General features: G+C 45.9%; 1 protein-coding gene across 1 annotated transcript in view; it reads left to right on the top strand.

The window, feature by feature from the left end:
- asah2 (N-acylsphingosine amidohydrolase 2) overlaps positions 1 to 26265 on the top strand; it is a 121090-nt gene that overhangs the window by 67446 nt on the left and 27379 nt on the right. The window contains exons 14-19 of the mRNA XM_070875059.1: positions 384 to 423; positions 4697 to 4795; positions 10840 to 10935; positions 12365 to 12517; positions 17646 to 17705; positions 20753 to 20841. Coding sequence (XP_070731160.1) covers positions 384 to 423; positions 4697 to 4795; positions 10840 to 10935; positions 12365 to 12517; positions 17646 to 17705; positions 20753 to 20841 — 537 coding nt within the window. The remainder of the gene's footprint in view (positions 1 to 383; positions 424 to 4696; positions 4796 to 10839; positions 10936 to 12364; positions 12518 to 17645; positions 17706 to 20752; positions 20842 to 26265) is intronic.

Here is a 26265-nt window from a genome sequence, read left to right as displayed (position 1 = left end):
GTGAGGGGAAGAGGAGGAGAGAGTGAGGGAAGAGGGGAGGAGGAGAGAGTGAGGGAAGAGGGGAGGAGGAGAGAGTGAGGGGAAGGGGGGAGGAGGAGAGAGTGAGGGGAAGGGGCGAGGAGGAGAGAGTGAGGGGAGGGGGAGGAGGAGAGTGTGAGGGGAGGGGGGAGGAGGAGAGTGTGAGGGGAGGGGGGGAGGAGGAGAGAGTGAGGGGTGTGGGGGGAGGAAAGAGTTAGGGGGGTGGGGAGGAGAGAGTGCGGGGGCGAGGAGAGAGTGAGGTGTGGGGGAAGAGAGTGAGGGGAGGGGAGAGTGAGGAGGGGTAACTATCCTTGTGAAACTGAGCTGATAAAGTCTCCAAATTTACCATTTGATTTTTTCCCTAGCACAATGTCAGGAAGGAGACTGAGAGAAGCTGTGAAGCGTGTAAGTTATTAATCTATGTCAAGTTTGGCAGAATACTTCACATGTGTTTTACGGAGATTAAGCTGAGCAATACACCAAAAATACATCAGTTGAGCTCTCTGATGGCCTGGTGGATAAAGGCACTATTTATTACGGCATTACTCCATACAGGTCAGAGATCCTGGGTGTGAATCATAGTCTGCGCTGTATGAACTCATCTCAGCCAAGTGAATAGCTAAGGCACAACATTAAGCAAGTGCAGAATGACAGTTAACCAAACAATTAACCCAAGTTCCCTTCTAATTGTTATCCAGTGATTCTTCCTGGAAAATGCCCAGCGTGAATGTTGGATGGGAACTGGATCAGGCACAAATATGGTGCTCTCCGTGGCTGAAGCTCTGCCTTGACTTAGACAGGAAGGATGGCCGTGTGGCTGAGGGACCAGAGGGCTGTGGAACTGTACTCCAGCTCGAAGAAAACCCCTGAAATTTCGGTCGGAAGCTTCCCGCAGGCAATTGTCTCCGACCGGAGAACTTTTACGAATTTACCTGGTGGTCTCGGAGGCGCCCCGGATTCCAGTGGGGAGGTCTTCTCTTCCCGCGCTGCAAAGTGCGCTCCCGTTCTCGAGGTTCCCATGCAGAAGGTGCAGTCATGTGTGACTGCTCAACCAATCAGGTACAGTATTCTCAATTAATAGCAATGGGAACTCCGTATCTACGAGTTCTCATTGCTATTAATTGAGAAAAAAAACACTAACACCAATTAAAAAATAAAAAGCACACCTCACATAATTAAAATTAATAGAAATTAAAGTTAATAAATATCTTCGAGAAAAAAATTCTGAGTTTTTACAAAGTTTTTTAAATTATGGTTTAAAACAAATTTAACGCAGTGGGCAAGGTTTTTAAAAATAAAATCTGTATATTTAATTTTATATTTTATGTTTTAAGTGTGTTTTAGAACTCTTGCGCCTGCTTTTATCAGACGCAAGAGTTTTGAGGACATTTGCTGGGCAAGATATGGGTAAATCCTGCAATCTTGCCCTTGCAAATGTCCTCGCTGCCGAGATGCGTGAGCCCTGTCAAGCTCCAGCTTGACCGATTAGAAAAGCCGTTTTTCAGCGCATGTGCATTGTGCGCTGAAAACCAGCCTTTGCCATGCCTTCCCGGGTCTGTACACACTCCGTACAGGCCCGGGGAGGCTGGGATTTCTGGGCCAATGCTTTCACGTTGTGCTTCGTACTTTTTATGAAGCACATCAAATCAAATTGAGATGCACATCAAATTGCACATTATTCTTGCATACAAAAACACTATTTCATTTATATTTTATATCTTTCCCCCCCTCTTGCTTTGTTTTAAACAAGCCCCATCCTTGCCCAAAAACAGCGTGTTGCCAGGCCCCTGGCCAGTGCTGCTCTGTTCATCCCAGTAGCAGGATTGCAAGATTGGCCTGGAGTGACTCTAGCTCTCCGATATTCTCCACTTCGTAAATGCCTCTGCTGGTGTCTGAAATCTGGAACTTGCTGCATGAGGATCTCATATGCTGTCACTATGGAGCACAGTTCGTTGCAGTTCAAATGCACTGTGCGTCGGAAAATGTGAGGTCATCCACCTTGGGGGGAAAAAAAACAGTAAAAGGGAATATTATTTGAATGGGGAGAAATTACAACATGCTGCGGTGCAGAGGGACCTGGGGGTCCTTGTGCATGAATCCCAAAAAGTTAGTTTGCAGGTGCAGCAGGTAATCAGGAAGGCGAATGGAATGTTGGCCTTCATTGCGAGAGGGATGGAGTACAAAAGCAGGAGGTCCTGCTGCAACTGTATTGGTGAGGCCGCACCTGGAGTACTGCGTGCAGTTTTGGTCACCTTTCTTAAGGATATACTAGCCTTGGAAGGGATACAGAGACGATTCACTAGGCTGATTCCGGAGATGAGGGGGTAGATTGAGTAGACTGGGTCTTTACTCATTGGAGTTCAGAAGGATGAGGGGTGATCTTATAGAAACATTTAAAATAATGAAAGGGATAGACAAGATAGAGGCAGAGAGTTGTTTCCACTGGTCGGGGAGACTAGAACAAGGGGGCACAACCTCAAAATACGGGGGAGCCAATTTAAAACCGAGTTGAGAAGGAATTTCTTCTCCCAGAGGGTTGTGAATCTGTGGAATTCTCTACCCAAGGAAGCAGTTGAGGCTAGCTCATTGAATGTATTCAAATCACAGATAGATAGATTTTTAACCAATAAGGGAATTAAGGGTTATGGGGAGCGGGCGAGTAAATGGAGCTGAGTCCACGGCCAGATCAGCCATGATCTTGTTGAATGGCGGAGCAGGCTCGAGAGGCTAGATGGCCTACTCCTGTTCCTAATTCTTATGTTCTTATATTCTGCACTTCAGTTTATTTTATTACCAACATAAACAGCCCTGTTAAACTCAAAGTGCTGAATTTTCTCGAAAAGCCTTCAAAATGTTCACACAGTTAAAAATCATTGATAAGGAGAAGAAAGACTTTGATTTATATAGTATTTTTCAGAACCTTGGGATGTCCCAAAGTGCTTTACAGCCAATTAAGTTCTTTTGAAGTGTTGTAATGTAGGAAACACGGCAGCCAATTTGTGCACAGCCAGCTCCCACAAACAGCAAATGTGATAATGACAAGATAATTCGTTATTTTTCGTGATGTTTGGTTGAGGTATAAATATTGGCTCTGATGCCAGGGAGAACCATGCTCTTCTTCGAAATAGTACCATGGGATCTTTTGCTTCCACCTGAGTGGGCAGATGGGGCCTCATCGAAAAGACGGCACCTCCGACAGTGTAGCGCTCCTTTGGTACTGAACTAGAGTGTCGGCCGTAGCTAAACTCCACAACAAAGGACTGGGTTTTCGGGTCATTTGCGACCCGGGTTTTTGGCATTCTGCGGCGAAAAATGGGGCGGTGAGGCCTTTTTGGTCCGGTCGCGATCCTCCAGTCGGGTTTTGATGCGGCGCTTCGAGCACCTCCGGGCAGAGCTGTGCTGGGTGTGCACCCACTCTCCTTGCGACACCACTGCGCGTTCCGACTTGCACCCGACCCGTATGCCCCAAAACGCGCCCCGCAATGACCGCCAGGGAAAGCACAGCGGTCCAGTCCTCGCGGCGGTGAGGTGGATAAACTGCAAAAAAGATAAGTTCCCCCAGTTTTTATTTATTTTTTTGTCGCGATTTGTGTTGTAAGGGTGTTGCAATGTTTTTTGAATGTTTTTGTGAATTTTTTTCCCCCCCCCCCTCCCCATGGCCTCTCTCGGAGTGCTCCTGGCCCTGCATTTTAGTTGGCGCGTTTTCCGTTTTTGCGCTGCGAAAGTCGTACAGCGCCTCCCTTTACGCTGCGTCCTGGAGCCCAAATGACAAAAATTACCCCATTAAGCGCAACCGTTAATCAGGCGGGAAGTTTCCCGCCCCGAAAACGGCAAAGTAGAATATCTAGCCCAATTGGCTGTAAAACACTTTGGGACGTCCTGCGGTCATGAAAGGTCTCTAGAAAAACAAGGTTTCCTTTTTCTCCTTTAAATATGGAGTTTGTGTGTGGAGTAGCTCCAGACTGTCTGTCAATTTTTGAGAATTACGTGGTTACGTTCATATTTTTTTTTTAAACAGGCGGAGCGAGTGATCCTAATTGGATCAGATTGTGATAGCTTCTAGTACATTCAGACAGATTCAGTCCTGTTTCCAGCCTTCCCAAGACCATTGTTCCCCGCTGCTACATCCCTTCCAAATACAATCAGTATCCAACATCTTAAACTGTCAGCTACTTCCCCCTCGGTCAGCGGTGGCTCCTGAACCATCCACACTCCTAATAGTCAGGGTGCATTGCGTTTGGTGTTCAATCCAAACATAGAATCTGAAAACCGGTCAAGGAACATAAACTCCCTGACTAAAACTCGACCCTCCCTCAATTCACACTCTGACTAAAACGCGAATCCTCCTCAATTCACTCCCTGACTAAAACTCGACCTTCCCTCGATTCACTCTTTGACTAAAACTCGAATCCTCCTCAATAAACTCTGACGAAAACTCAACCCTCACTCCCTGACTAAAATTCGAACCTCCCAGACAAAATGTGCTGCCAGACAACGTTTCATAATATTTAGCATGAGAAGTTGCCAAGAAGTTGTTTTCCAAGACAAGAATGAATGAGCTTGAAGGGAATTAATTACTTAGAAGGTTTAATAAATGTTCAGTTCCACATTTTATTATTAACTGATTGTATTCATTAGAGCAGTACTTATAATAGATGCATTACTTTCTCCCTCCTAGGAGCTTGAATCCACTGGGTCTTTGAAGGATGTTGATGTTGTTGTTTCAGGATTGTGTAATGTTTATACCCATTATATCACTACATATGAAGAATACCAGGTAATGAAACACTTCATGCCTTCTTAGAAGATGGTTTAACAATAGATTTTGTGTTACTTGTGGAAATGTAATGGAACAAAGGGTGATATTTCAGGTACAGACTAGGTACATTCCAACAAGAGGGAAAGATAGGGGAAAGGAGGGCTGTTGCATGACGCGGAAGATAGGGAATATGATGAAACAAAAAAACAGGGTGTATGATACATGTCAGGTGAATTCTTCAAGCGAGAACGAGGCCAAATGCACTAAGTTGAGCGGAGAAGTGAAGACTAAAATAAAACTGGCAAAGAGAGAATATGAGAAGAGAATGGCAGTTAACATAAAAGGGAACCCAAAAATATTCTACCTGCATGTAAATAGTAAGCGGGTAGTAAGAGGCAGGGTGGGCTGATTAGGGACAAAGAAAGTGATATATGCTTAGAGGTGCAGGGCAAGGTTAGAATGCTTAATGAGTACTTTGAATCGGTGTTTACTGAGGAAGAGGATGTTGACAAAATATTGGTAGAAGCGGAAATGGTAAAGGTAATGAATGGGGTGAAAATGAATAGGCAGGATGTACCGAAAAGGCTGGCTATGCTTAGAGTGGATAAGTCGCCTGGTCCGGATGGCTTGCATCCCAGATTGCGAAGGGAAGTGGGGGTGGAGATAGCGGAAGGGCTTGCCATAATCTTCCAATCTTCCCTAGGTGTGGGGGAGGTGCCAGAGGATTGGAAAGTTGCAACTGTGACAGCCTTTTCAGGAAAGTTGCAACTGTGACAGCCTTTTCAAGAAAGGATGTAAATGTGACAGCCTTTTCAAGAAAGGATGTAAGGACATTCCTAGTAATTACAGTGTGGGAAAGGTTTTAGAAACAATAATCAGGGAAAAAATTAACAGGCATTTGGAGAGGTTTAAGTTAATTAAGAAGAGCCAGCACAGATTTGTAAAAGGCTGACTGTGTTTGACTAATCTAATAGAATTTTTTGATGAAGTAACAGAGAAGGTTGATGAAGGGAACAACCTTCTATATAGATTTTAGAAAGGCATTTTACAAAATGCCACAGCAAAGCCTGGTTAACAAAATTGAGACTCATGGAATAGGTGGGTCAGTGTCAGCTTGGATAAGAAATTGGCTTTAGGGCAGAAAACAGCGAGTCATGGTGAATGGTTGTTTTTCAGACTGGAGCATGGTGAACAGCAGAGTTTTCCAGGGGTCAGTGCTAGGACCACTGCTTTTTTGATGCATATAAATGTCTTGGATATTGGAATACAGAGTAAAATTAAAAAATTTGCTGATACCAAACTTGGAGATGTGATGCCAATCGACTACAACAGGACATAGATAGGCTGGCAGAATGGGCAGACAAGTGGTAGATGGAATTTAATTCAGAGAAGTGTGAGGTGATGCATTTTGATAGAAGGAATAGGGAGAGACAATATAGGCTTAATGGCACAGTTCTAAAGACTGTGCAGAGGGACCTAGGGGTCCATGTACATTGATCTTTTCAGGTGGCAGGACATATTGAGAGAGTCGTTAGCAAAGCATATGGGATCCTGGGCTTCATAAATAGAGGTATTGAGTACAAAAGCAGGGAAGTTATGCTGAACCTTTATAAAGCTCTGGTTAGGCCACAACTAGAATATTGCGTCCAGTTTTGGTCACCTCACTTTAGGAAGGTTGTGAAGGTGTTTGAGAGGGTGCAGAGGCGATTCGCCAGAATGGTTCCAGGGATGAAAGATTTTAGCTACAAGGTTAGGTTGGAGAAGCTGGGGTTGTTCTCCTTGGAGTAGAAACATAGAAAATAGGTGCAGGAGCAGGCCATTCAGCCCTTCTAGCCTGCACCGCCATTCAATGAGTTCATGGCTGAACATGAAACTTCAGTACCCCCTTCCTGCTTTCACGCCATACCCCCTGATCCCCCGAGTAGTAAGGACTTCATCTAACTCCCTTTTGAATATATTTAGTGAATTGGCCTCAACTACTTTCTGTGGTAGAGAATTCCACAGGTTCACCACTCTCTGGGTGAAGAAGTTTCTCCTCATCTCGGTCCTAAATGGCTTACCCCTTATCCTTAGACTGTGACCCCTGGTTCTGGACTTCCCCAACATTGGGAACATTCTTCCTGCATCCAACCTGTCCAAACCCGTCAGAATTTTAAACGTTTCTATGAGGTCCCCTCTCACTCTTCTGAACTCCAGTGAATACAAGCCCAGTTGATCCAGTCTCTCTTGATAGGTCAGTCCCACCATCCCGGGAATCAGTCTGGTGAATCTTCGCTGCACTCCCTCAATAGCAAGAATGTCCTTCCTCAAGTCAGAGTAACGGAGGTTGAGGGGAGATTTGATACAGGTGTACAAGATTATGGCAGGTTTTGAAAAGGTAGACAAAAAAAGCTGTTCCCATTAGCTGATGGTCCAAGGTCTAGGGGACACAGATTTAAGGTTTTGGGCAAGAGATACAAGGGGGATGTGAGGAAGACTTTTTTATGCAGCGAGCGGTAAGACCTGGAATTCATTGCCGACGAGGGTGGTGGAAGTGGAGATGATCAATGATTTCAAAAGGAAATCGGATGGGCACTTGAGGGAGGTAAACTTGCTGGGCTACGGGGATAGAGCGGGGGAATGGGACTGACTGGATTGCTCTCCAGAGAGCCGAATGGCCTCCTTATGTGCTGTTATGACCCTAAATCTAATTCATATCGATGGAGCTCTGCAGTGATACATTTCCGATTTTTTTTCTTTTAAGCTTTTCCTAAATTGACCACATTTAGACATTTGTTGGTATCTGGATTTGGGAACGAAGGCAGCAACTTGGCCACAACGTGCACGTGGACTGGGAGGCCAAGGCTCCACAGGCAGCTTGTCCTTCTGCAGAATTGGATTTTGCGCCCCCTGTCTCTCTGGGAACCAGGAGGACAATGGGAGGGGGCTAATCGTGGGCAGCAGTGGTTTTCAGGAGTACAGTTAAGCAGACAGTTCTGGCTCCACATCAAAAAATATATTTTTATTACATAACTTTTTGGTGGCAGCCGGTTGGTAGGCCGTCTCCAAGTTGAGCGAAACAGACCCAATGCCTGCTGCACTCGGGGAAGCCCAATTTCCTAGAGGGGGTCTTGAACCAGCCGCTGGGCACCTCACTAGCATAGGGAAGGGATCTAATGCTTTCGATAGATGCCCCGGCTGTCTAAAACAATGACCCAACCCAATATTGCCTTGTAGGTGTCCTTGTGACGTGGGATGTTGATACCTGACATTGACCCTAGTTGTGCCATTTTTATGCCCATAAATTAGCTCCAATTTCCAGGCCACTGTGATTTTGCCTCTCCCAGCTTTCTATGAATCTAAAAACAAAGCAATAGTGTTGAATTTTCACCAGTCATTGACTCATTAGATCACAGATGGAATATTATGTACAATTCTGGGCAACCAATTGTAGAAAGGGTATTGGAGCTTATGGAAAGAGCACTGTAAGAATTCACCATGCTGGTACCAGGAATGACAGGTCATAGTTATTATGGAAGAAATGTTTGAAAAATTGGGTCTTTCTTACTGGAACAGAATTTAGGGGAATCTAAAAGGTTTATGAATTTTGAGAGAATAACTAGTGAAAGATTGCAATCAAGATTATCACCAGGAGAACACAGTGGGAAGTTTGAAGGAATGTTTTCACACGGAAGGTTATCAGAATCCTTTACCACAAGCGCCTGATCATAAAATCATACAATGATACAGCACAGAATGAGTCTATTTGGCCCATCGTGTCTGTGCCAACTCTTTGGTCGAGCTATCTCATTAATTCCACTCCCCTACTCTTTCCCCGTAGCCCTGCAATTTTTTTCATTCAAGTATCTATGCCATTCCCTTTTGAATGTTACCATTGAATGTGCTTCCACCGTCCTTTCAGGCAGCGCGTTCCCATCACAACAACTCGCTGCGTAAAAAAATTTTTCTTCATGTCGTCTTTGGTTCTTTTGAAAATCACCTCCAATCTGTGTCCTCTGGCTACCGACCTTTCCTACCACTGGAAACAGTTTCTGTTTACTGTATCAAAATCATTCATGATTTTAAACACCTCTATCAAATCTCTTCTTAACCTTCTCTACTCTAAAGAGAGCAACCCAGCTCCTTCAGTCTCTTCCCATAACTGAAGTCCCTCATCCCTGGCAACATTCTAGTAAATCTTTTCTGCACTGCCGCCAAGGCCTTGACATCCTTCCTAAAGTGTGGTGCCCAGAATTTGACACACTACTCCAGCTTAGGCCTAACCAGTGTTTTATAAAGGTTTAGCTCAACTTCCTTGCTTTTGTACTCTATTTCTCTCTTAATAAAGCCAAAGGTCCCATATGCTTTTTAAACAGCCTTCTCAACTGAACAAGGTGGATCTCTCCCTGTTTAGATTCCTCACTAATTCCCGGAGCTTTCTTTTTCTTCTGAGAAAGGATAGCTCAGACTGTGGATTTCCTCATGGAGCCCAGTCTGCGATTGTCAGGGCTGTCAACACTGGGAAAATGGGACTAAGGTTTGCAATAAAAAAAGGGTGATTCGGACAGCAAAGCCTTTAGAGTATGGGAGGCTTTATGCTTTTCAGGCTGAAAGTGGCCACATTTTTTCACTAAAATTACTGTCAATTCAGGTAACAGGTATTGCAATTTTACAATTTAATATGTCACTTATCAAAGTCTTAAGGGTTATTTTTGCTCAAATCTTTCAAAGGCCGTCATCAGTGAAACATAATGGGGCTGAGATTCCTGCACAAATGTGCTTCCACAGTATCTCATCCCTTTACTTCAATGTCGCCTCCGAGCTCCACACTGGAGTGCTGGCGGGCTTTGCTTTGGTGCAGTGCACCATCTACTGGTCCACACAGAAATTGGCCAATTTCACAAGTATACTTGGAGGCTAGGATTTAAGCTTTTGGGCACAGTCCTGCATTCCTCGAAGTTTTAGACTGATGTATTTATTTGATCAGACCTCACTCTTCTTGCTGTGTAATCAGTGGTAGGAGACCAAAATGTAGAATGTAATTTTTTTTTTAATGACCATTTTACAATCAGATTGCTTGGACTCTGTGAAAAGGTTAACAGATGAATCCCTAAAGCAAATCACTGGTCTAATTGGCAGTCATTGTGTAATTTATTAAGACTCGGTGTTCAAAAGTTCACTATCCTCAAATGTTATTGCTGAAATGATGATTCTCTGCCCCACCCACCCCATTTGATGTGAATGAGCCATGACCTCACCAGTGGAACAGTCCATTGAGAGTAAGAGTCCAACCTGAAAACAGATACAACACATTTTTTTGAGAGTTATTAAAACAGATTTTTGTTCCTGTTGCCAATGAAATTAAGGCCGAGAATTCGATGGTGCCATGCCCGTTTTTCAGGCACAAAACAGGTGCCTTATCATCCAATATGGCGGAGGGGCACACGCGCTCATTATGCGGCAGAAGTACATCGCCCATCGTTTGGTAAAGGCCATCCAGGGCCAGCGCTTTGGTGCAGTGCATTAGGCCCCCTATTGGCATATGCAAAGGGCCTAACGCAAAGGGCTTTGCTTTGGTGCAGTGCACCATCTCGTGGTCCAGCCAGAAATTGGCCAATTTCACAAGTATACTTGGAGGCTCGGATTTAAGCTTTTGGGCACAGTCCTGCATTCCTCGAAGTTTTAGACTGATGTATTTATTTGATCAGACCTCACTCTTCTTGCTGCGTAATCAGTGGTAGGAGACCAAAATGTAGAATGTAATTTTTAGGCCCTTTGCATATGCCAATAGGGGGCCTAATGCCTGTTTGATGCCCCCTTTAGAAAATTGGGCTGCCCTGATCACAGCCGTTGTTAGTTGGCAAGCTGCCTGGGGATGCCCAGCAGGTGTGTGCAACTCGCCGGTCTCGTGTAACTGAGGCTCGAGGCCCAATATCGGATGGGTATCGGGCCTATCCATTCCAGCGCAGGAATTAATTTCTCGGCATACATTTATTAATTGAACTTGGTGACATAAAATGTTGCAATTTATTTTAGAAATTCTGTCCAATCAGACAATTAATTGATATTTATTTCTCAAATAGGTTCAACGCTATGAGGCTGCAGCAACAATATATGGTCCTCACACTCTCTCAGCATATATCCAACAGTTTAAAGGTTTGGCTAAGGCCATAGCAGAGGTCAGCATGGATTCTTATTGCTATTCATTTTAAAAGCTGATTAGCCCAAACTAATCCCGCCATGATATAAAACTGCCGGTCAGTGGTTCGAGCAAACATGACCTCTTTCAATACTTTTATTTTCTATTGTACATATAAATTATCACACAACTAAAGCTATAATATAAATCTCCGATCAGAATATATATCCATTATAATTCCACTATTGGCTGGTAGCTTGTGAAAAACTGCTTTTGTTTAAACCTAGTGACCATATTTAGTGCCATTATTGTACCCAGTGGTAAAGAGTGTAGTTAGCTGCACTAATATTGCGTTTGAGGTACCAGACTGAAAAGAGCAGAGATTATGATAGGGGAGACTAGAGCTAGGGGGCATAATCTTGGAATAAGGAGCCGCCCATTTAAAACTGAGATGAGGAAGGATTTCTTCTCTCTGAGGATTGTAAATCTGTGCAATTCGCTGCCTCATAGAACTGTGGAAGCTGGGTCATTGAATAAATTTAAGACAGAGATAGACAGTTTCTTAACCAATAAAGGAATAACAGGTTATGGGGAGCGGGCAGGGAAGTGGACCTGAGTCCATGATCGGATCAGCCATTAAATGGCGGAGCAAGCTTGAGGGGCTGTATGGGCCTACTCCTGCTCCTATTTCTTATGTTCTTATATTCTTATTCTTGAGTAGAATCCGTAATTATGATTGATATAATACAGTACTTAGTCACTTTGTGTTGCAATGTGTAATAACTTGAAAATGACAAAAAGAAGTTGCTTAGTGGAATTTGCTTGCCGTTTTCAGTACATGGAATAATTAGCACCATATGGATGAAGTGCAACAGGGACTTCAATTTTTAGAAAGCATTTTCCATCTTTAAAAATGTTTCCAGTGGAAATTAAGGGGAATTCTGAATTAATCCCACCTTGCAATTACTGACTGTTGATACTCAAGTAGGGAGCGTTATATTTAACAAATTCAAGCCCTGCCAACACTTAGTCTAAGCCAACAGTTGTTCTTACTTACTTTTTTAGCTTTTAATTTCACAACTGATTAACACATTTTCAGAATCTGTCCAATCTGAACTCATCTGACAGTGCAATGTGCGGGGGTTACTGATTCACACAGCACAACTGAATCAGAGTTGATCAGACAATGCTATAGCTTGCTGCAGTTAACACTGTAAAAATACTGATTAGCAGTTGCAGTCTCTGGTCTTGGGAAACATTGCTCAGACATTGAGAAGTAAATTTGGTTTTGATTGCTTTATCCTGAACCAGGTTCTAAACTCATGGATGATACTTTGATTAGAGTACTACAATGCATTATCCAATTTTCTAAGTTTGTTTCAGAATCATATCCTTCCCGTTTCCTATTGGTAGCTTTTTAAGCCACTAGAACGGTTATTATAACTTGTAACTATTTTACAATGTTCTAGAATTCTGTTGATCAGTTGCCCAAGGGTCCTGAACCACCCAATTTTTCTGACAAGAAGCTGATCTCATTACTGCCTGCTAATCCTGTTGATAAAACACCAACAAATACAACATTTGGTGATGTAGTAATGGATGTACAAAGATCATACAGACCGGTAAGCAAAGCATGCTTATCCATGTTTCCTGTTTTATAAATCTAAAGGTAATTTTAAATGGAAATTAGGGGGAATTATGAATTGATCCAACCTTTAAATTACTGATCCAAATTTCCACTATTTAGAATCAGTACACATTTTTCCCCCTCCTCTCCAATTTTCCTCTTCATTTTCTTCCTTTCGTGCCTTTGCCCGAAATCAGTAACTCAGGGGGCCCAAGTTTCCACACGATAAAAAACGGGCGCCCCTCCGAGCTGGGCGCCCGTTTTTTTGCGCCTAAAACGGCGCCGGAAAAAAACCTCACGATTCTGGAGCGTTCTGCAGCTCCTTGTCTGTTTGGCGCGGCGCCCAGGGGGGCGGAGCCTACACTCGCGCCGATTTTGTAAGTGGGAGGGGGCGGGTACTATTTAAATTAGTTTTTTTCCTGCCGGCAACCCTGCGCGTGCGCGTTGGAGCGTTCGCGCATGCTCAGTGTGAAGGAAACATTGGCACTCGGCCATTTTTGTAGTTCTATGTAGCTGTTTAATTTTTGAACATTTTTTAATAAAACCACACTGCCATCAGCACTGAGGCTTCCTGCAGCCTTCTCACTGTCTCCCTCCCTCCCGCCGTCTGGAACGTCTTCCTCCCCCCTGTAATTTGTAACCTGCGCCTGATTTTTTAATGTGTAGAACAGGTTTTTTCAGTTCTACAAAAATCTTCACTGGCTCCATTCTAAGTTAGTTTGGAGTACGTTTTCACTGTGGAAACTTTGAAATCAGGCGTCAGTGGCCGGACACGCCCCCTTTTGAAGAAAACATTCTGTTCCAAAGTGAAACTGTTCTAACTGACTAGAACTGCAGAAAAAAAAAATGTGGAGAATTGCAATTTCTAAGATAGTCCAGTCTCCACCACTTACTCCTAAAAATCAGGCGCAAATCATGTGGAAACTTGGGCCCAAGGTGTGGAACAGTTCCATAAGCACCAACAGCCATCTGATATCTCAACCATTCTTCATGAGTATCTCAGTGGAGTTGGCCTATTCTACCATGAGGGGAGATCACAGTTGAACATGACCTCCTCTCCACAGGCCAATCACACATGTGCAATTCCAGCAAGGGTCACTGAAGAGTAATCATGGTTGCTTTACCAATCTAGCCCAAGAAAATGGAGGACAACATCCAGTACATCTCAGTGACATGCCAGGCAGTGCAGTTACCCATCACAAGTTCAGGGACCTGCCAGTTTTTAAAGATTTCATGAATGCTGGCCATGTATAAAGCTGAACTAAGTTTGTACAGCATGCCATCACTGACACTACTTCTCACCAGAGTCTGGGAGAAATGCAGTCAGACCAAAGGTCACATTCAAAGGAACAGATTAGATAAGACTTTGAGTCCTACCTTTGGACTAATTTGTTATGTACTGATTTATTTTAACTCTCTCTAGTTCAAAATGTATTGTGAAATTCAAATGGTCACAATTCATGGGGCATTTAATAATGAATAAAGGGGAACCAGTGGATGTGGTGTATTTGGACTTCCAGAAGGCATTTGACAAGGTGCCACATAAAAGGTTACTGCACAAGATAAAAGTTCACGGGGTTGGGGGTGATATATTAGCATGGATAGAGGATTGGCTAACTAACAGAAAACAAAGAGTTGGGATAAATGGTTCATTCTCTGGTTGGTAACTAGTGGGGTGCCGCAGGGATCAGTGCTGGGATTCCAACTATTTACAATTTATATTAACGACTTGGAAGAAGGGACTGAGTGTAATGTAGCCAAGTTTACTGACGATGCAAAGATGGGAGTAACAGCAATATGTGAGGAGGACATAAAAAACCTGCAAAAGGACATAGACAGGCTAAGTGAGTGGGCAAAAATTTGGCAGATGGAGTATATTGTTGGAAAGTGTGAGGTCATGCACTTTGGCAGAAAAACATCAAAGAGCAAGTTGTTATTTAAATGGAGAAAGATTGTGAAATGCTGCAATACAGCGGGACCTGGGGGTACTTGTGCATGAAACACAAAAAGATAGTATGCAGGTACAGCAAGTGATCAGGAAGGCCAATGGTAGCTTGGCCTTTATTGCGAAGGGGATGAAGTATAAAAGCAGGGAAGTCTTGCTACAGCTATACAAGGTATTGGTGAGGCCACACCTAGAATACTGCGTGCAGTTTTGATTTCCATATTTACGAAAGGATGTACTTGCTTTGGAGGCAGTTCAGAGAAGGTTCATTAGGTTGATTCCGGGGATGAGGGGGTTGACTTATGAGGAAAGGTTGAGTAGGTTGAGCCTCTACTCATTGGAGTTCAGAAGAATGAGAGGTGATCTTATCGAAACGTATCAGATTATGAGGGGGCTTGACAAAGTGGATGCAGAGAGGATGTTTCCACTGATAGGGGAGACTAGAACTAGAGGGCATGATCTTAGAAGAAGAGGCTGCCCATTTAAAATAGAGATGAGGAGAAATTTCTTCTCTGAGGGTTGTAAATCTGTGAAATTTGCTGTCTCAGAGAGCTGTGGAAGCTGGGACATTGAATAAATTTAAGACAGAAATAGACAGTTTCTTAAACAATAAGAGGATAAGGGGTGATGGGGAGTGGGCGGGAAAGTGGAGCTGAGTCCATGATCAGATCAGCCATGATCTTATTGAATGGCGGAGCAGGCTCGAGGGGCCGAATTGCCTACTCCTGTTCCTATTTCTTATGTTCTTCAGTTTACAGAAACAAGCTGCATCTAACAGCAGAAGATCTGGTTGAAAATGTGTCTAATTTTTCACAAATTTAAGAACACAAAATGCTTTTTAAGGATTGACTTTTGAACTTAAGGGAATAAGCAAACAGAATTTAAGCATGATATTTCAACCCAAATTTAATTTTAGAAAGCATAATTTTAATTTTGTAATTTTATTTTTCTCCTTCAATCACTCCAAATGTACTGGTGTCATAAATTTGATGCAGATGAAGAGGTCCAATGGTTGTAACATTAGAATTTTCGGGTTGGAAATCGGTGGTTAGTGGTATGCCACAGGGATCGGTGCTTGGACCACAATTGTTTACAATATACATAGATGACCTGGAAGAGGGGATAGAATGTAGTGTAACAAAATTTGCAGATGACACAAAGATTAGTGGGAAAGCGGGTTGTGTAGAGGACACAGAGAGCCTGCAAAGAGATTTAGATAGGTTAAGCAAATGGGCTAAGGTTTGGCAGATGGAATATAATGTCGGAAAATGTGAGGTCATCCACCTTGGGAAAAAAAAACAGTAAAAGGGAATATTATTTGAATGGGGAGAAATTACAACATGCTGCGGTGCAGAGGGTTCTGGGGGTCCTTGTGCATGAATCCCAAAAAGTTAGTTTGCAGGTGCAGCAGGTAATCAGGAAGGCGAATGGAATGTTGGCCTTCATTGCGAGAGGGATGGAGTACAAAAGCAGGGAGGTCCTGTTGCAACTGTATAGGGTATTGGTGAGGCCGCACCTGGAGTACTGCGTGCAGTTTTGGTCACATTACTTAAGGAAGGATATTCTAGCTTTGGAGGGGGTACAGAGACGATTCACTCGGCTGATTCCGGAGGTGAGGGGGTTACCTTATGATGATTGATTGAGTAGACTGGGTCTTTACTCGTTGGAGTTCAGAAGGATGAGGGGTGATCTTATAGAAACATTTAAAATAATGAAAGGGATAGACAAGATAGAGGCAGAGAGGTTGTTTCCACTGGTCGGGGAGACTAGAACTAGGGGGCACAGCCTCAAAATACAGGGGAGCCAATTTAAAACCGAGTTGAGAAGGAATTTCTTCTGCCAGAGGGTTGTGAATCTGTGGAATTCTCTGCCCAAGGAAGCAGTTGAGGCTAGCTCATTTAATGTATTAAAATCACAGATAGATAGATTTTTAACCAATAAGGGAATTAAGGGTTACGGGGAGCGGGCGGGTAAGTGGAGCTGAGTCCACGGCCAGATCAGCCATGATCTTGTTGAATGGCGGAGCAGGGGTCGAGGGGCTAGATGGCCTACTCCTGTTCCTAATTCTTATGTTCTTATGTAAATCCCAGTTAGGGGACTAAAACCAAGGCAATGGACCTGTTACCAGGCCTCGGCTAATGCCACTCTTGTTACAAGGACCATGGAAGCAGCCTGGGTGACCGGCATTCTCATTTCCCCTCCCTGTAGAGAAGCACATGACCTGTGCCTGACTTCATCATCTGAGCTGTGATTGGGGATTAGCCAAGTGAGTCTAAAACCTATTGTTGCAAGTTTAAGGTCTTGCCTTAGCTACACTCTCAGACTCAGCAGTGATGCTCATTCCAGTAAGTGGTCTGACTGTCTTACCTTTAGGGACGTGCCTATGCTGCCCAATATCTCATTATATAATAGTGTAAATTGGGGTATAAAAATGGTATCACCTTGTGATCTGATCTGGATATTCATGTCTTCTGCATATGCTCCCACTCGACTCCAGTCTTTATGAAGGTGGATTGAGAAAACACCTGGTAAGGTGAGGTTAGATACACATCTTTAAACTGCTTTATTTCACAGCAGAAGTTATGATCAGACTCACTTAATTAAATCAGTACAACTTGGCTTCAGGTAATAATTCAAAATAATGAACATGGTACACATTGTCATATCAGATGATCATTTTGCCTGACATAAACAAAGTTACTCCTATCTACCCTCCTGTGTACTCTTGAACCTGATGAAAGCTTGTAGTCACAGCTGTCCGTTATAAAAACCTCACTGTCAGTGAGTGTTTATGGTCTCATTTTATTTCTGAGTTCAAAACCCAAGGGAATGGCTGTGTTCGACAACCTCTGCTGGGCGCCTGTGACCAGGGAACTCCGAGCACGATGGGTGTAAGGTTTTTATCGGTTACCAAGCTAGGCTTATTGCTTTGGGATAGGACTCTGGCAAAGACTAAGCAGGGACCATGGAATTAATAAAATAATTAACATTCATTTGAATGTCAGCTAGACAAATCTTCGTGATTTCCATTCTTACAACTTTTGGTGAGCAGACCAAAATATATTTAAACTGTTTAGTTTTAGAACGAGTGAAATTCCGTATTTGACTTTGAAACGGTGAAGGATTTACCTGGACTTGATATAAACCACATCTGATCACATATTTACATTTGTTGTAGGGGGATGTTGCAGAAGTGACGTTCGTTAGTGGAAATCCCAGGAACTCAGTTACTTCTATGGTAAGTCACTCATTCAGATGCTCATGAGGAGGGATATGCTAAAATGTTTATAGTTTCTTGAAATAAGCAGCAGGTTTTGGGGATAGTCTTCAGAAGGTGTGCTACATTTCTTGGTCTAAGTCTTAATTTGCTCCTTGTACCGTAGGCAGGTTTCGACCAGTGCGTGCAGCCCTTAAGAAGCCAGTGTCACTGCACTGATGGTGGATTATTTTTATATTTAGATGTTCATAAAATCTCAAAATACACATGGATGAGAAAGACCACCTGAGTTCATTCAACCCATCTTAGTTCATTCATCCAGAAAGAACTACATCCTCCCACCTGCAGCTTCTACTTGTTTGTAAAATAATTTTACCTCCATTACTCTATTTGGAAGTCCATACCATATATTGATCACTCCTTTGGGGCCATTTTAACTAGGGTGATGGTGTAAAATGGGCAATAGTGAATTGGTCAGCAATTATACCCAATGTTCCCTTCCATTGACTTTAGTGGTACAGTGAAATCTTGTACTGGATCGACTGGGTCTGTATTCACTGGTGTTTAGAAGGATGAGAGGAGATCTCAAAGAAACATATAAAATTCTGACGGGACTGGACAGGTAAGATGAGGGAGAATGTTCCCAATGTTGGGGAAGTTCAGAACCAGGGGACATAGTCTAAGGATAAGGGGTAAGCCATTTAGGACTGAGATGAGGAGAAACTTCTTCACTCAGAGTTGTTAACCTGTGGAATTCCCTACCGCAGAGAGTTGTTGATGCCAGTTCATTGGATATATTCAAGAGGGAGTTAGATATGGCCTTTACGGCTAAAGGAATCAAAGGGTATGGAGAGAAAGCGGGAAAGGGGTACTGAGGGAATGATCAGCCATGATCTTATTGAATGGTGGTGCAGGCTCAAAGGGCCGAATGGCCTACTCCTGCACCTATTTTCTATGTTTCTATTCACCGAAGACTAGAAAATGAACCATTACACTTGGACCTCAACACGCAAGAGCTGAACAGTCTTACAATTCTGGGACTGCTTGTGAGAAATCCCACATCAGTTATATTCTGGTTTTATCACCATCTTTCTGTGCAGTATTAAAAGTGCACATGGGGAGATTTTCCATTTCTTTTACTACTTCATTAATGAAACTAATTTGTCAAGTGGTTAAGAGAAGGGGATGCAAGACCCAGTAGAATGTTTGTAATAGGGTGAGTGAGAATGGTTGCAACCTCACGGGGAAAAGGGGGGGGGTCAATCTCTGAGTTTTGTGAGGTAAGCCCCTCCCCTTACTTTGAGCAGACCCCATGCAGAGGGAGTCACACCAGCACCATTATTGGGTGGGAATCGCTAAATCCTGCCCAGCAGCAGCTCTTAGAGCTCAGTTCCCCCTCGCCTCTTACCCACATTCCAACCAGCAGACCGCCACACAGCTGCTGAGGAGCCCGTGTGAGATCATAGGAACAGGAGTAGGCCATTCAGCCCCTCGTCACCATTCAATTTGATTATTGCTGATCTGTATCTTAACTCCATCTACCTGCCTTGGTTCTGCAACCCTTAATACCCATGCCTAACAAAAATCTATCAATTTCAAACTTAAAATTTCCAATTGACCCCCAGCCTCAACAGCTTTTAGGGGGAGAGAGTTCCAGATTTCCATTACCCTTTGTGTAAAAAAAAAGTGCTTTGTGACATCACCCCTGAACAGTCTAGCTCTAATTTTAAAATTATGCCCTCTTGTTCTGGCCTACCTCATCAAAGGAAATAGTTTCTCTCTATCTAACCTATCAAATCCTTTAATCATCTTTCAACACCTCAATTAGATCACCCCTTAATCTTCTATATTCAAGGCAGTCTCTGTATTGATTCAGCGATCCCGAAGCGATTGGTGCTGTGAAGGCTGCAGGAGAGATCGCCTGGAGATCAGCACATACTGCCTGTAGAATTCCCCTTTGTAACAGGAGGCTTATGGTTGGTGTCACAGGGACCATCATCCATCATAGTAGGTGGTCCCTCGAACGAGGATGACTTGCTTCCATGGGAGTTCACAGGTGTTTCAATGAAGGACCCGACGTTCCAGTCCTGAACTCCAGTTGAGGGGGTGGAAGATGCCTGTGCGTGGATTTTTTTTTAACGTGTGGTGACCGTTGCACACCAGCCACCACACGGGCTCGACAGAGCTAGGCCTTTATCCAGTGGCAACGATTAACCAGGATGACTGGCGACCTACTCTGCGCATACATATCGCAGGATGGACTGGCCCTGGGTCCTTGGCTCTTCTGGGCCCCGTACCCTCATTCGCCGCACCTCCATCACGATGTTCCAGGGCCCGGCGTTCCAGCTCTATTTATAGCCTTGACCTGCGGTGGTGTTCTCGCACAGGTCGGGGCGGCCCACAATGTTTAGTCCCCTGGGAAAGGCCCTGATGAATGGAGTAGCTGTCAGATGTTGGGTGAGAGTTTGTGGGGTGTAAAGGCTGCCCCCCCCCCCCCCCCCCCCACCCCCATCCCCCTTCTCTCTCAGCCTGGAACAGCAGTTTACAAAAGCTATCGCAGTGAGTCCAGGATAGAAATTCACCTGCGGCCCTGGTCTTTCCCCGAGCGAGGCCCCCGGCAGCTGAGGGGCTTTGTCCCGGTGACAGGCCCGGGGCAACGGCTGCCACCTTGGGAGGCTCAGGGGGCAGCAGGGCGCTTGTGCGGCCCCCTTGTGCAGGAACCAGGAGGAGAGAATGTTGTGAATTTCTTGTCACAGGAACATTCATGGGCTGGCTGACTCTGCCCTCTGGCAGGGCTGGGGCCTGGACCCTAGGCAGGTGCACAGGGGGTGGAGCTGTGAGCTGTCAGATCAGCTGATTAATTATTTGTTGTAGGACAAACGGACCTTGCCGGTGGGAGAAAGGTTCTTGCAGATAATCAGGAATGGGAGCACGGATGATCAGGATATCATCGTCATTTAGATTAACTATTAATCTAGTTCCCTACCACATTCATTCGTTCATACAAGTGCAACGATAACTTGGCCTGATGATTTTTTAATATTTGTGTAATACTGCATCTGTTTTAGGCTGATGGAACGTTTCTGACAGTAGAAAAGTATGAGAATGCCACCGGCAATTGGATTGTGATGTACAATGATGCTTCCTGGGACACCAGGTAAGTCTCCTTTATCAGTTGTCATTTGAATTAAATCTGAACAAGATATTTTCATTTACTATCCAACTTTTCCCATGCAATCGATGTACTCTAATTCAAACTTTTTAAATAAAAAAATAAAAAACAAAAATGCTGGAAATACTCGCAGGTCAGGCAGCATCTGTGCAGAGCGAAACAGTTAATGTTTCAGGTCCATGACCTTTGGTCAGAACTGGAAAAAGTTAGAGATGTAACAGGTTTTAAGCAGGACTCCTTTCTAACCCAGTATGTAAGAAGCCCTACAAGGGAGGATTCACAACTAAATCTGGTAATGGGGAATGAACCAGAGCAGAAAAGAGAATGAAAACTAGGGGAACATCTAGGCAACAGTGATGATAATCACTGGCCAATATTTATCCCTCGATCAACATAACAAAAAAACAGACTATCTGGTCATCATCACATAGCTGTTTGTGGGAGCTTGCTTGTGCACAAATTGGCTGCCACATTTCCTACATTACAACAGTGACAACACTTTTGTTTTATGTTAATTTAATTTCATAATTCCACTTTACCTTCATTGGCTGTAAAGCACTCTGAGATGTCTGGTAGTCATGAAAGGTGCTATATAAATCCAAGTCTTTCTTTTCTTTTATATAATATGGTTTAGAATAATAATTGAGAAGGACATAGCATGACAAAGAGCAGGGTAATAGATTGGAGAAATTATGCTTTTGAGAGGCTGAGCATAGAACGTGGGAAATTAAATGGACAAGAATATTGGCAAACAATGATGCAGAACAACAATGGGAAACATTTTAAAAGATGTTCAACAGAGTCCTGGAAAAATATATTCCGCTAAAATACAAGAATAAGTGAAACACTAATGAGATACCATGGATAAATAAGGGAAAAATTTAGGGTAAGGAAAGGGACATACACTAAGTACATGGACAGCAGGGAGAATACAGAGAGATGAGGAGAGAAGTCAAAAATAAAATTAGGACGGTAAAGTGGAATTACGAAATTAAATGATCAAAGAACATAAAACAAAATAGTGAAATATTCTACAGGCACATAAATAAAAAATGGAAAGTCAGGATGAGACAGTGGTTCTCGAACTGGTTTGGTTGAAGGACCTGTTTTCAAATTGATTAGTAATTATGGATGCCCTATCTAAATTATTATTGTATTGATACTGTACCAGGATCTTGCAATTAATTGCAATAAAGCTATGGTGACATTTACAAAACGGGAACCTTCAAGTATGTATGTATAAAATTGCAGTGATTTTAGAGCATTGGTTTTTTTTTTTAAATTACAAATGCATTGATTATTCAGTGTATTCAAGTACTGCCCAGATTTTTAAGTCAAATTTGCTCCTGGGCCAGCCCTTGACCATGGACAGACAGATCTAATGTAATGTATGTCCGACTAACGGAGCCTATTTCTTGGCCGTATCCCGGCACTACTGCAACCGGCTGGTCGTTGGGATGGGATCTTTGTTTACAGATGGTCGGTTCCTCTGCGAACAGCTGGCCCTGCTCCTGATCCTTATCTTTATGCAGAGAAAAAAGCTGCATCTTGCAAATTTGATCTTGGCTGGCAGCACTGCATATCTGTGCTAAAATTATCTGAAAGCAATGATCATTCAAAAATCGACGGGCTTCTTTACATTTTAAATCCTTCTGTTACTTTCTCCAAGACATTCATAAATGGTTGAATTTATGGGCAGACGCACACTGTTTATGGCTTGCAAGTGAAGATTATAATGTGAGAGCAGTTGCAATATGATCAAGAAAGGTTGCAAAAAGTGAGATAAACCAGTTATATCAACAAGTATATTTAGTCTTGCCGTGACAAAAGGCCTTGTTGCTGGCGGTGGCATTGCGGCTGCTGCTGGCCCACAATCATCTTCTCTCCCTCCTTCTCTTCTTCCTGCAGTGCACAGCTGCTGTTGCTGCCGCCATGGTTAACCATTCACTGCCCCGTTCAGCAGTCCACGACCGTTCCGTACCAGCTCACTCTCCAATAAGGCCATAACAAAAGAAAATTAAGCACTAGGGTTTATTTCTCGAGGGATAGAATTGAAAAGTAGAGACGTTATGCTAAACTTGTATAGAACCTCGGTCAGACCACAATTGGAGTACAATTCTGGTCGCCATGTTTGAGAGGATGTGTTTATTTGCAACACCAAAAGCTCTGATTGGTCCCCTTGGATGACACGTCCTGATTGCTGATTTGCCCCTTTGGGAGGACAAGTTACACCGAGCAGTTTCTCTGGAATGTGTAATTTTATCCTCCCTGCCTACGTAGTCAGTTACTTTGCAAAGTGTCATTCGAGACATTCTGACTGCCCAACTCCAGGCAGAACAGAGCTCGCATGGAACAGACCGATCTCACTCTCATGGGTTAACACTTTCTCCTACCTCCTAAACAAGTTCCTGCCCACCAGCCCAAGTTCCTGACCTCCCCCCCGCCCAAGTTCCTGACCCCACCCAGCCACCCATAGATGGGGCATTGTGTATGTATGTCACGGTTTGTCAACAGATTTATGGGGTATGAGGTGAACAATGACACTGTCATGACTTCCGAATTTCGTCCAGTCCAATGATGCCATTTGCCACTCACGCAGCTTTCTGAGAAATCAACTGGGTCTAGGATGAAGAGACGGCGAAGGTGGTCCGGGTGCAAAGGGGCTGGGGTTGGAAGAACGTGATCAGTCTTGCCATCTGGATCACGTGTTCTCTCTCATACCGCCTTCCTCCCACCTTCTCTGCCTCTCTGCCCTTCCCCCCACTCTCTACTCCTCCACCATGTCCTCTCTGCTCCTCTTCCCCCCCCCCTCGCTGCTCCTCCCCCCCCTCGCTGCTCCTCCCCCCCCTCGCTGCTCCTCCCCCCCCTCGCTGCTCCTCCCCCCCCTCGCTGCTCCTCCCCCCCCTCGCTGCTCCTCCCCCCCCCTCGCTGATCCCCTGCTCCCCTCACTGCTCCCCCCCCTCTCGGCTGCTCCCCCCCGCCCCTTCCCCCCCCGCCCCTTCCCCCCCTGCCCCTTCCCCCCCCTGCCCCTTCCCCCCCCTGCCCCTTCCCCCCCCTGCCCCTTCCCCCCCCTGCCCCTTCCCCCCCTTCCCCCCCCTGCCCCTTCCCCCCCCTGCCCCTTCCCCCCCTGCCCCTTTCCCCCCCTGCCCCTTTCCCGCCCTGCCCCTTTCCCGCCCTGCCCCTTTCCCGCCCTGCCCCTTTCCCGCCCTGCCCCTTTCCCGCCCTGCCCCTTTCCCGCCCTGCCCCTTTCCCGCCCTGCCCCTTTCCCGCCCTGCCCCTTTCCCCCCCTGCCCCTTTCCCCCCCTGCCCCTTTCCCCCCCTGCCCCTTTCCCCCCTGCCCCTTTCCCCCCTGCCCCTTTCCCCCCTGCCCCTTTCCCCCCTGCCCCTTTCCCCCCTGCCCCTTTCCCCCCCGCCCCTTTCCCCCCCGCCCCTTTCCCCCCCTGCCCCTTTCCCCCCCTGCCCCTTTCCCCCCCTGCCCCTTTCCCCCCCTGCCCCTTTCCCCCCCCTGCCCCTTTCCCCCTGCCCCTTTCCCCCCTGCCCCTTTCCCCCCTGCCCCTTTCCCCCCTGCCCCTTTCCCCCCTGCCCCTTTCCCCCCTGCCCCTTTCCCCCTGCCCCTTTCCCCCCTGCCCCTTTCCCCCCCTGCCCCTTTCCCCCCCTGCCCCTTTCCCCCCCTGCCCCTTCCCCCCCCGCCCCTTTCCCCCTGCCCCTTTCCCCCCTGCCCCTTTCCCCCCCTGCCCCTTTCCCCCCCTGCCCCTTTCCCCCCCTGCCCCTTTCCCCCCCTGCCCCTTTCCCCCCCTGCCCCTTTCCCCCCCTGCCCCTTTCCCCCCTGCCCCTTTCCCCCCTGCCCCTTTCCCCCCCTGCCCCTTTCCCCCCCTGCCCCTTTCCCCCCCTGCCCCTTTTCCCCCCTGCCCCTTTCCCCCCCTGCCCCTTTCCCCCCTGCCCCTTTCCCCCCTGCCCCTTTCCCCCCCTGCCCCTTTCCCCCCCTGCCCCTTTCCCCCCCTGCCCCTTTCCCCCCCTGCCCCTTTCCCCCCCTGCCCCTTTCCCCCCTGCCCCTTTCCCCCCTGCCCCTTTCCCCCCTGCCCCTTTCCCCCCCTGCCCCTTTCCCCCCTGCCCCTTTCCCCCCTGCCCCTTTCCCCCCTGCCCCTTTCCCCCCTGCCCCTTTCCCCCTGCCCCTTTCCCCCCCTGCCCCTTTCCCCCCCTGCCCCTTTCCCCCCCTGCCCCTTTCCCCCCCTGCCCCTTTCCCCCCCTGCCCCTTTCCCCCCCTGCCCCTTTCCCCCCCTGCCCCTTTCCCCCCCTGCCCCTTTCCCCCCCTGCCCCTTTCCCCCCCTGCCCCTTTCCCCCCTGCCCCTTTCCCCCCCTGCCCCTTTCCCCCCCTGCCCCTCTGCCCCTTATCCCCCCCCTCTGCCCCTTATCACCCCCCCTCTGCCCCTTATCACCCCCCCTCTGCCCCTTATCCCCCCCCTCTGCCCCTTATCCCCCCCCTCTGCCCCTTATCCCCCCCCTCTGCCCCTTATCCCCCCCCCTGCCCCTTATCCCCCCCCCTGCCCCTTATCCCCCCCTCTGCCCCTTATCCCCCCCCTCTGCCCCTTATCCCCCCCCTCTGCCCCTCATCCCTCCCTCTGCCCCTTTCCCCCCTCCGTCCCCCTCCCTTCTGCCGCCCCCCCCCCACTCTCTCTCCCTCAAATTCCCACTCTCTCTCTCTCTCTCCGATTCCCAATCTTCTCCTCCCAGCCAACAGATATCCAGAATCTCTCTGAGCTGAGCCCAGCATGGCCCACACTGCACTGCAGCCACAACCGTGAGGTCCTGCACATGGGCAGCCTCGGTGACAGCGTGCTGGTGCAAAAGGGGTGGTGCGCAGAAGGACAGAGAAATGTTTGTGCAGAAAATCACTTTGTATTGTAAAAAGAATGTAGAGGCACTGGAGATGGTGCGAAATAGATTTATAAGGATGATACCAAAAATGTAAGATTATACCTATCTGGAAAGGATGAACAGGTTGGGACTTTTTTCTCTTGAAAAGAAAAGGTTGAGCGGTGACCTAATAGAGGTCTTTAAAATTATGAAAGGTTTTTAGAGTGTTTCCACTTGTGGGGAAGAGCAAAACTAGACACCATCAATGTAAGATAGTCACCAAGAAAGCAAATCGGGAATTCAGAAGAAACCTCTTTACTCAGAATGGTGAGATTGTGGAACTCGCTACCACAGGGAGTGGTTGAAGTGAATAGAATAGATGCATTTAAGGGGAGGCTAGATAACCATATGAGGGAGACTGGAATAGAGGGTTATGCAGATAGTCAGATGAGGAAAGTCTGGAGGAGGCTCGAGTGAAGCATAAACACCGGCATGGACTGGTTGGGCTGATTGGCCTATTTTTATGCTGTATAATTTTTGTAATTCTATGTAAGC

Source organism: Pristiophorus japonicus, chromosome 3 (assembly GCF_044704955.1).
Source record: "Pristiophorus japonicus isolate sPriJap1 chromosome 3, sPriJap1.hap1, whole genome shotgun sequence".
In the NCBI taxonomy this organism is placed as follows: domain Eukaryota; kingdom Metazoa; phylum Chordata; class Chondrichthyes; family Pristiophoridae; genus Pristiophorus; species Pristiophorus japonicus.
Note: the sequence above shows the minus strand (reverse complement) of the source record. Positions and strands in the feature narration are given on the sequence as shown.